The 10,782-nt window shown below is 37.5% G+C and overlaps 1 protein-coding gene across 7 annotated transcripts; it reads right to left on the reverse strand.

Annotated features, from left to right (window-relative positions):
• Positions 1-1,149: 1,149 nt before the first annotated feature.
• On the reverse strand, positions 1,150-10,535 carry LOC103704210 (tRNA (guanine(26)-N(2))-dimethyltransferase 2-like). 7 transcript variants are annotated; one of them, XM_039134102.3, is made up of 12 exons: positions 10,173-10,535; positions 8,140-8,433; positions 7,092-7,179; positions 6,864-6,985; positions 4,548-4,687; positions 4,398-4,470; positions 4,200-4,288; positions 3,943-4,048; positions 3,598-3,810; positions 2,412-2,640; positions 2,150-2,227; positions 1,150-1,571 (listed from the first exon to the last, which is right to left on the reverse strand). In XM_039134102.3, the coding sequence occupies exons 1-12, from the start codon at positions 10,401-10,403 to the stop codon at positions 1,525-1,527; spliced, it is 1,710 nt and encodes a 569-aa protein (XP_038990030.2). In that variant the 5' UTR covers positions 10,404-10,535; the 3' UTR covers positions 1,150-1,524. The 7 variants fall into 7 exon arrangements, with proteins under 7 accessions (XP_038990030.2, XP_038990027.2, XP_088567658.1 ...); XM_039134099.3 differs by having other exon boundaries at positions 2,446-2,640; positions 10,173-10,534; XM_088711532.2 differs by lacking the exon at positions 2,412-2,640 and having other exon boundaries at positions 10,173-10,534.
• Positions 10,536-10,782: the final 247 nt, after the last annotated feature.

The raw sequence follows: 10,782 nt of genomic DNA on the forward strand, positions 1-10,782 counted from the left end.
GAAAGTAACTTTCCCATGTTTCTCATGGAAAAGACTTTTCTATGAAATGTGAAAATCATATTCCCACGGAAATATAACTTTTCCGTCTTTTTCCTTTGAAAACTCCAACCAAACAAGAAGCATTTCTTTACTTTCCCGTTGACCACACTTTTTTCATTTCTTTTTCCGCGAACCAAACGAGCCCTATAAGAAAAATTATCTTTAGAAATGTTGTCCCTATTTTCCGAGATATTATGCTTGGGTTTTCCTTGCGTCCTTGTGAGTTTTTTTCCCCCCTCGGTGTGTCTCTTCTTTCAAATCAGCTTGGAGAAATTTATCCATATGGTATTTTGTTTGGGTATCCAAAAATACCCTAATTCTCCATTAAATATGTAGAGTTTTGCAACTTCATCTAAAAAGATTAGCTAAAAATTATTATTTAAATTCCTTCACCTTGTAAATTATATAAGATCTTTCTAATGCATAACTAGTCAATAGACTAAAGATAAACATCTGTTTGCATGAATTAATATGGAAGTAAAATATGCCAGCATGTATCCTTAAATACTTCTAATAAGCAACTAGTGCAATTGATTTGAAACTTAAAACATACATATATGGATCTTTAAATGCTCCATCTGTTTAAATCTTGGTATCCTCGATAGACTAAATGTATAAATCCAATCTAATCCAACCCATACACAACTAAACATATACTTGTACGAGCCCTTACATGCTCGCTCTTGTTTAATCTTTAATGTCGCTATCATGCTAAGAGCCCAAATCCATTCCAATCCAATTCTTAAACACCATGATCGACCTACGGGCAGCAAAAAAATTCCCATACTACAATATGCTCAAGACATCACTCAAAAATGACCAGCTATAAATTATTATTTAAATTTTTTGATCAAAAGCTTCCCGTCAACAAATTCCAAGATCCAAAATCTGATTTCCAAGGTGTATTAGGCTCCTAATTAGATAGCAAAAGAAAAGAAAAAAAAAAAGGAAACCAAAGGAGAAGAAAATTCTAAGAAAGAGAAGAAAAAGATTGTGGAAAGCTTGAGTCAGGACGACACTAATTGTGTGAAGCTTCCAGTGTGCTTATCCTGCACAAGAACTACAATCAACTGTTCCACATGCCCCTATTTACCCTTTGAATCTTGGAAGTTTTTGAGAAGCAATCAACTGATTTATCACATTCACATCAAAAGAACTGTCTTACCATACAGGTTCACCAAAAAATGAATACAGTAGGATTCCAAATTACTTGGAGATCAACCTTCTCATCATGACTGGCAGCAGAACCATCACAGATCTCTCTCACGCTTTGAATCTGGTTCATCTCCTTTGTGGCCAATGTGCTCATGCCGCTCATCAGTCTCCAGTGCAACCAACTGAGGTCCATTTCTTCTTTCATGGCTAACTAGTCCATTGACACTCTTTTGACCCAATGTAGAAGCATGCTTGCTTTTGATCTGCCGGCCTCCCCGGATCTTTGGACCCCAATTCCTCTCTGGGTTCGGAACGAACCGCCGCACCTTCTCAACTTGAGTTTTCCAGGATGCGGTGACTGCTTGAGCAAAATTTGCCTGAACATTTAAGCAACAGGTAAAACAGTAAATCATGGGTAAAGAATTTCAAATTAGGAATGAAAACTCCAAACTAGCATGTGACTGATCCATGAAATTTTGATCTAGTGGACTGACATAGAACTGCAAGAAACCTGGTCAAGATTTCAGAGGTTGTCCAGACAAACTTGGTGATTAGATTTCTTTTATGTTCACAACACATTGAGAGAAGAGCAATCCAAAGTAAAATACACAAGTTCAAATACTAGAAGATGCACCACACAAGACTCGAATGCATAACCTCCCCCAAGAACAGGCGCAACTCGTGCAAGGGCGTCTATTGGTTTTCCTTTTGCTTTTTTTTATATTTTATTTTGGATGCAAAGGGAGGTCAGACCACCCAAATTTTTAAGCACGTTTATCCCTTGCATCCAACTACTATTAAGAGTACATTGTAACAGAAAGCCGTTAGCCTCTCAACAATCATTCTGTCATTTTATATTTCCGGGTCCAATTAAATTAAACCAAAGTAGAAACAAGTAGTCAAAATGTGGACAATGAATGAATCTAGTCAAATTAATGAAAAGATTGAGCTGCACCCGCAGAGTTGGTTCTTTGGAAAGAATCACTGTTCCTGGCTGATTTGCAGGTCGAGTTTTCACCGGATGATTGTTGACCTATGTAAAGGAAAAATCCATATCAATAGAGAAACCGCTCGATCAGTTATAAAAACAATTCAAGATTCATAATTAGCACACTAGTTACAAAGACTGAAAAGATAGTCTATAAAAAGTGGAAAAGAATGGAAGAAAGCAGAGGTCGAGGATATCATGTATCTGATACTTGAAGACTAACACTTACTGAGAAGTAAATAAATAAATGAGAGGTAAACTACCCAGCAGCGCATGATGTCCCAGATGACATCCATTGGGGCATCAGTTTTCAGTGCTAGTGGATTCACATGGCTGCCTGAGATGCGATACCCAGCATTAATCACCGCAGAGCGGAGCATGGCAGCAGGTGGAGGGGTACATTTGAGAGTGGTGCACAAGTTGTGAAGACTGACAAATAGAGGGACATCAGGCAACTCCTGCATGCAATAAACTATCATGATAAGTGGACATATGCTGGGAGAGAGGGAGAGGGAGAGGGAGAGGGGGAGAGAATCACTATTGTGTTCATCATAACTTTGTCATTGTTGCATGACTCAACAAAACTACTAAATCAACAAAGTATGTCTCAGACAGTAATTTCACCTAATAACCTTTATAAAAAAAATTAATGTAAACACTTTTAAGTTCCCCACTGACATGGATAGTGTCACGTCCCTGCCCCGTGTTTCCCTCTCATGTGGCCCCCACGTGGGCACTGGGTGCCTCACGTGCCTCGCGGAGACGGGGGCGTGACATTTGGTATCAGAGCCGAGGACGACTCTTGTCCGATGGTGGGAAGGGTGTGAGGCCCAATAGTCCCACATCGGAAAGACTCGTTCTAGAGCCTGGGCATATGAGGCGGGTGTCTCCTAATCCTGCAGACGCGTTTTAGGTGGAAAACAAAATCAGGGAGGGGTGAAGGACGCTTGCGTGAAGCTCCGGAACCGAACAATATCTGGCAGGGGAGCCCCGTGTTCCCCTCTCATGTGCCCCCACGTGAGCACTGGGTGCCTCACGTGCCTCGCGGAGATGGGGGCATGACATTTAGCACAGATCTATTCGTCTAAAAGAGCTATACTTCTGTGGTCTCTATAAAGATTTTCCACAGTGTTTGTTTGTTATAGGACTATTTCCCACTTTTGCTTGGAGCATACATCGAAAATTGTGGACAATAGCATAGTTTGTTGACTACTTGGTATTGTTTCTACTAACAAGTAGAATGCAAGATAGTAGGCTGCATTTATCATGGTTATAGCTACAACCAACATTTATGTTACCATTAACCAACCTGTTTCAAAGTATGAAAGGTATCCATAAAAAAATATTAGCAATATAGAAAGGCATTCTATGACTCAAGAAGAATGGAATTGCAAACATGAAAAGCAATGTTATACCTCTAACACTGTTGTAAGTACAGCTGAAATTTTCTCATATGCAGGATATCTATCCTTCATGGCTTTAACATTTGCTAACATAGAAGCCACCCATTCTTGGTCATGTATAGGAGCAGACCATATAGGTCCTCCCATGTTGAATTTCTTCCCACAATTACTGCACTCTTGAGGAACAACAGGACCAAAACCCGGTGCGTGCTTCACACTGTTGTTCTTAAGTTCATAAAGAGACCAGAGAACAGAACTCATAAGATGTATGTAATGGTGCAAAGCTGGATTACATGATCTAATGAAAGATTATCATCTGCGAGAAAAAAGACTAACGTGAATCAACAAGAAGATCACCTTAATTGAAGTCCTCCCAAGACTTTGCAGGTGAAAAGAATCACAACCAATACACTGATACACATATGAGAGTTTAAGAGGAGTGTTCTTCACTTCATTAGCAGAACTGCATATTAATTGACAACCAAGAATATCCACTGATCAACAAAGAATATATCATGCAGAATAACATAAACAAGCAAGAAAGCAAACTGCCTAACTAATTATAAAGGAAATAGCTAAGTTCTACAATTAAATGAAAGGGATAGAAAATGCACGTGAATATGCGCACGAAAACCCGGATATAGAAATCCATGTGTACAGAGAGGATGGGAACAATATAACGCTTATGACGGTTTGCATGGGTCTGCATCGTAAGAGCACAAAGGAAAAGAAGAAAAGAAGAAAAGAAGAAAAAAAACTGCATCAGTTGATATGTTGTTGAGTAAAAGAACTGCATATGGATGTCAAAGCACCTCAATGCAGGCAAGAAGGATCCTCAATGCCATCTCATGGCAATATTTTCCTTTCAATGGATAGGAACCATACCTGATTTGCACATCAGCCAATAATGTAAGCACTCAAAAGTAGCAAATTTTCAGTTTAGCTGAAGTATGGAATCTTACTTGGAATAGCAAACTGCTGCATTGCCCCCGCAGAGCACTGCTAAATCAGTAGCCGTGCACATTAACAGACCACCATCCACAACTGTCTGGATTGCAGAGTCCAAGAACACAGAAGGTGATCCATAGGGATCAAGATCAACCTGATACAACAGCCACCAATACAATTTTGAAAAATCCATGAAGTCAGGTCACATCCTGATATATACCATTTTCTAGAACTTCAAAGTTTGACGATGATGAAATCTCACATAGTAGCTGATAGAATACTGAATGTGTTATTGTAAAGCAGCTTTCTTCATATTATTGTCATGGTTCACATCCAGAAGGAGACTAATTATCACATATATAAGTTCTTAAATTAATGTGAAAATAAACCTTTGGAGTAATGTCCCTTCAGATTTTTGTTCAAGGCTATTAAAGCAAGTAGGATGGTATTACTAACACAAGAATCATTTTCATATATAAGCACTTGGAGGAAAACTAATTGTTTGTGTCTAGGCTACTTTATCAAGACTACTTACAAAATTCAGAGTAACTCAGGATCATTTTTGGTATCAGAGCTATCACCAACAGAAAAATTCTCATGCATTCCAGGTAGCAACACTCCATGAATCATCAAATTCACATGATCTTAAAAACTTAACACCCCAGATAACTTAAAGATTGGGGGTCTTTGGATGCCAGAAGAACTTATTGGCGTGATAAGAACAACTTGGCAAGGCCTCTTATTTTAAATTTAAATTGGAAGAGAAGAACTTCAAAGAGATGGGGTGGTGTTTAGCACAACCATCTCTGTTTTCAAGGACAACTACTTCCTTCTCCAGGCTTTTTTATCCAATCCAGAAAAAATAGGGATAATATATGCTTGCCGGCTTCTCCTTCTCATTGGTTTGCTCCCGCTTTCCACATACGAGCTAAATCAAAACCCTGACAGGTGATAAGATCTTCCCGGAATCCAACTCATGCTGAAGTTTAATCCATGATATCCTTTTATTACCAAAAGCTTGCAAAGACAAACATTAATTAACTTTTTTTTTATATTAGAGTAAGATGGATTACCAGAAGCATAACTTGACCTATAGACCTCCTTTTGCAGCATTTTATTTACACAGTTGACTGCAAACACTCAAATTTCTCTACCAAGCTTTTTCATTATTAATTCAGTTATTCTGGACCTGGGAAAAAGACCTAAATAGCTTCTCTAATGACAACCAAGTTAACATATTATGTGAAGTGATTTACTACTCATTCATATTAACAGGCATCACCAATTTACCTCTAGCACTACTTGAAAATTTGTATCTTGCCCGTGAATGGTAGCATAAAGTTGTTCCTTCACCAGAGCCTCTCTACCACCATCAGCACCCATCTCCTTTAACATCAATTGTTATTTATTGTTGCCACTGTCAGAATTTCTTTTCATCTTTATTATCATCTACTGTTGCTGTTGTTGTTAAAGGGAAGATGAATCCATTCATTTATTGAAACTTGAAAATTGTTAATTACAAAGATAAGAAAAGAAGAAGAGAGGGGACAGAGAAAAAAGAAAGAGGAGTAATCCATGCATAGGAGTTATGGGAGAGCATAAAGGATCCCAGAAATAGTAAGAGGTAGAGAGTGGATGGATGATAACTTCCAATTAGAGAGTGAAGTTTGTCTTTGCTGCCGAGGAGGACAGACCAGTCCTTGAAAAGAGCTATATTATGAATCAATGAATTGCCCTGATCTTTCTTTCTGAGAAAAACCTTGAATTGTTTTCCTTTCAGGCCATCCAACACAGAGCTAAGACCCTCTTATACCATAGTTGCTTCTATTTGATTCTTCTTTGGCACCATAAGGTCCAGAGAAATGAGAGAGAGGCAGGTCTGCCTTTAATACCCAACACTATCACAGTCTGTCACCACTGTCCGCACACCACCTATGCATTCATTCCATAATGAAAGGGTAGTGGGATGGGGTAGGTAGAAGGAAAAGGTATGACCTTTGAGCGGAAGGTCCATACTATTTCCATCAAAAGGCTAAAAACAAATCCAAGCACTTGGTAAGAAAAACTCCTACTCAAAATGCCATGTGCCTTCAAGATTTGCACAGGAAAAGTTTTATTAAAGTATAAAAAACTGCCACGTTTTCCAGCGAATATCTTCTCATGCTTCCATATTAAGAAATTGTTCATGTTTTATATGCAGAAATCACGTATCTACTTGGGCTACACTGTTTTGCAATGGGCAATGGATTTCTGAAACAATACCGCTTTTGAAGCAAAGATTTTAAGAAAGATGAACTTAAGATGCATAAACGGAAGGGAACAAAGAATACCACATCAAATTCTTTTGGATGGGTGAGCATGTATACTCGAGCATCAGCAAGATGAGCTTCCACCTTTGAAGATGCCACAGAGCCATTGAATTGTACATTTCTCTTGCAAGCTTCTATACATACTGCAGCATGGCAAGTGACACCATTCATATCCAATCCAAAGCATTGTCCTTACACAAAATACCAGCATATGACAGTTCTATTGAGAAATAGAAAACTTGAAGATACCTTTATCACAATCTAGAGCCACGATTTGACCAAGTTCATCAATTTCACGGGCATATCTAACAGATCTTAATCCAGAAGCAGCCAAAGCCTGCAGACTCATGATGAACAAGAAACAAGTTTATGATTGATTTCAATTTTCCCCAAGTGGATTTATGAATAAGAAACTCATTGAAGAATTTTCAGTGCTGCATAAGATGAATCTGACTTCCTTATGAATCATTATATATATATATATATATATATAGAGAGAGAGAGAGAGAGAGAGATAGAGAGAGAGAGAGAGAAGGGCTAGACTAGGATCCAGTTAAGCAAACCTCGACTCAAATCCAATATCAATGATTCGAGTTGTTTGATGTGATCTACTATCTTTAAACTGCTTATATACTAAAATTTATGTGATTTGGAGGCGTCTAATCTATATATCAAATGATCCAAAAATTGAACAATCTAAATTACATGAAATAATGCATGTTTTTTGACCAATTGATGCATAGGTCATGGATCTCGAAGTTGTATGATTTTTGGTGTGTAAGCAGCTTAAAGGCACTAGATCACATCCGAAGGCTTAAATCATCAATGTAGGACCCCTATTATCCCATCGGGATCTACTGGATTAGAGTGGAGATCCATTCAACCAAACCTTCGAGTGGATCTCCTTTTAGATCCAGTCAGATCTATATTGAATGATAGTCCCACAACAATAATCTGAGTTGTTGGATACGATTTACTATCTGTAAATTATTTATACACAAAAAAAAAAAAAATTGTGATTTGGGGATCCCTAGCCTATGCATCAAGTCTCAAGAAATTGGATAGTCCAAATAACATAAAATTATGTATATTTTTTAATCACTTGAGGTATAGGCTAGAGGTCTCGAAATTATATGATTTTTAATGTATAAGTAGTTTGAAGACAGTAGATCATATCCAATAGCTCGGATTATTGATGTCGAATACCCCTTTATCTAATGAAGACTTGATTGGATCTGAGTGGAGATGCACTTGAGTGGAGCCAAGTTCAGCTGAGAAGGAAAATTTAAAGATGTACCTCAAGGACTTTGGGTGCCTTCAATTCTTCCTTTTCTTTTGAAGCAATAGTCTCATGAGATTCTCTCAAGATAGTTTCCATTTCATATAGAGATTGATTTAGCTTCATCTCACAATCTTCCTGTGGTTCTTCATCTTGAACAATGTTTGATTCCTCTGATATGGGTCCTGGAGGCGTACCCTCTGGCATCTTTGATGCTAGATGTGCCTTTCTACTAAACTTTGTAGCATGCTCTTCCTTGCATTTTGAGATAAAAGTTCTCAAAATGGCAATGGACATATCTCTATTATTAACCTGATCACAAATATAAAAATTGTCATCAGGCAAAGAAGAACACAAGTGAGACATGCTGAAGCAGTGCTTTTGCTTAACAAAATTACAAATTTTGGACCCTATGATGAAAACAGCAGTAGAAGTAAGAAAAAAATAAAACAAGAAAAAAGAAAACTTCAAACCCATGGAAGTTTTATGGAATGGATAAAAATTGTAAAATATCAAACTATCCAGTTACATGCCAAGTTTAACCAAAGCAAGAAGCTCACAACTAGAAAAACTAGCAATGTATCTCATTGGTCAAAAGAAAAACTATAAAATGTTATGATGCTAGCCATTGTTCAACTGATATATTAAGTCAATACAGATTCTAATTGTTTGTGTATTTTTAACTTCCTATTTGTGATCGATAGTAGCTTCTAGCTAGATTGATTAGAGGTACCCAAGTTCTTTCTCACACCAAGAGGACTTAAATTTGTTCAGTGATTGATATAAAAAAGAATAACACGAAAGATGGAAGAAAGAGAAGTTGATTTAATTGATAATGATTGTAATACAGCATATATGTAAACCAATAAAATAATTAACCATGACAAGAGTTTGACTCTGCTGCTCCAATCATGAGAACTTTTTCACTCAAATCTAACTTGATTCCTTTGCTTATAAGCGAGTATTGAACCACTTCCCTGATAATGAATGATCTAAAAATCCATCGTCAACTTCACATGTTACTCGAACTCCACACATGATCAGGTTTATCCTCCACTTTACGGATCTCTCGGTCTTCACATGCGAGTAAGTTAAACTTCCATTTTGTAGATTTTCAACTTTCATATGCCAGTAGGCTGAACCTTCACCGATTGAACATTCAATTTATGTCACTCGACCTTCATATAGAAGCAAATTGTATCTCTATTCTATAGGTCACTCAACTTCCACATATGAGCAAGTTGAATCTTCGCTCTATGAGTAGAATGGGATCTATATTCGTTAATGGCTGAAAAAAAAATCCACCACCATAAAAGATTTCAATTCCTGAAATCCTAGGAGGAGGGTTAAACCATGCGCTCAATGGGTTATGCAATCTAAGATAGAAAGCAAATGGCATTTGGCAGTATTGTTGCTGTTATGTCCAATGAGCCAGAGAGAGAGAGTGAAGCCTTCTTATCTTTATTAGAAACAAGAGAAAGTTATTTTCAACAATATTTTTTTTTTTGGATGGTGGTTACTGGTAGTTCTCTTACACAAGTAACTTCTTTTGGGTTGTTCTTGCAAATTACTTTGCTATTTCCTAATAAGTTTTCACTAGGAAGATAATTCCAGCAGTAAACCACCCAATATGTTCTATTGTATGAGTGGCAAGTGGCGACTCATGATTCCTCCGCATGGTCACGCATGATTTTGTTCCCAAAATCTTGGATTAAACTATGGGTGTAAACACTAATTCACTTTCATTTGTTTCACATTTGACACATAGCTCACGATTACAGGTAATACTGATAAGATTATTTTTATAGTTATCAAGTAAGAAAATTACAAAGGACATAGTTTTCTAAGCTACGAACAATGTAACTAGTTCAATATCTAACCAGAGATTCACATTGATAACAATGAAAAAGGAACAACTTTTATTGACAATACAGTAAAACCAAGCAAAAAGGACCAATCTTTACCCAAGAAAAACCCAAAACAACAGAAGAACAGCTAGAAAACCATTAAAAGAAAATCAAGAAAAAGGGTGCGGAATGCAAAACCGGCACCTGGGTTTTGTTATAGAAGACTCTGTTGCCGGAATGCAAGAGGATCTCGGCCTCCCCTTCTTGGACGATGGTGTACTCTTCGAACTTCTCTCCGGCGTCGCCCATATCAAACTCCGACTGCGATTGTTCGAGGTGGTGGAATCGACGGCAGGAGGCCAAGGAACAGAAGGAAAGATTCCATTTTGATGGAATTCGACGCAGTCTCAGAGCTGTTCCGATGAGGAACCGCATCCCATCGGATGAAACACATCCAAATTCGAAACGAATCACACCGTTGGCGCCACGATTCCGGAGGCCGCACCTCCCGGTAAACCCTAATTGCTCGCAGCTGGCGCATGTTAGAATTTAGCTATAAAATGTTGCTAAAACGAACGCAGAAACGCCCAAGAATAATATGGGCCTAATGAAGCCACCGTCCCAGAAGCCCATATAAGTTGTTGAGTTTTTTTTTTCTTATTTTCCTTCTAATAATGACCCTTGTAACTATATATATATATATATATATATATATATATATATATATATATATATATATATATATATATATATATATATATATATATATATATATATATATATAGTTTCAACAATTCTCGTTCCTTACATTTCT

This window comes from Phoenix dactylifera, chromosome 15 (assembly GCF_051530095.1).
Source record: "Phoenix dactylifera cultivar Ajwa chromosome 15, Ajwa_hap1_PhDact_Kaust_v1.1, whole genome shotgun sequence".
Lineage (NCBI taxonomy): Eukaryota > Viridiplantae > Streptophyta > Magnoliopsida > Arecales > Arecaceae > Phoenix > Phoenix dactylifera.

Bases quoted from the DNA above. Each gene is read 5' to 3' on its own strand.
- LOC103704210 (XM_039134099.3), bottom strand. From the start codon at position 10,403: ATGCGGTTCCTCATCGGAACAGCTCTGAGACTGCGTCGAATTCCATCA. The intron at 4,289-4,397 runs GTGCTTTGACAT...CTTACGATGCAG, and splicing joins TCCTTCTTGCCTGCATTGAG to ACCCATGCAAACCGTCATAA. The intron at 3,811-3,942 runs GTGATCTTCTTG...TATGAACTTAAG, and splicing joins TTGGGAGGACTTCAATTAAG to AACAACAGTGTGAAGCACGC.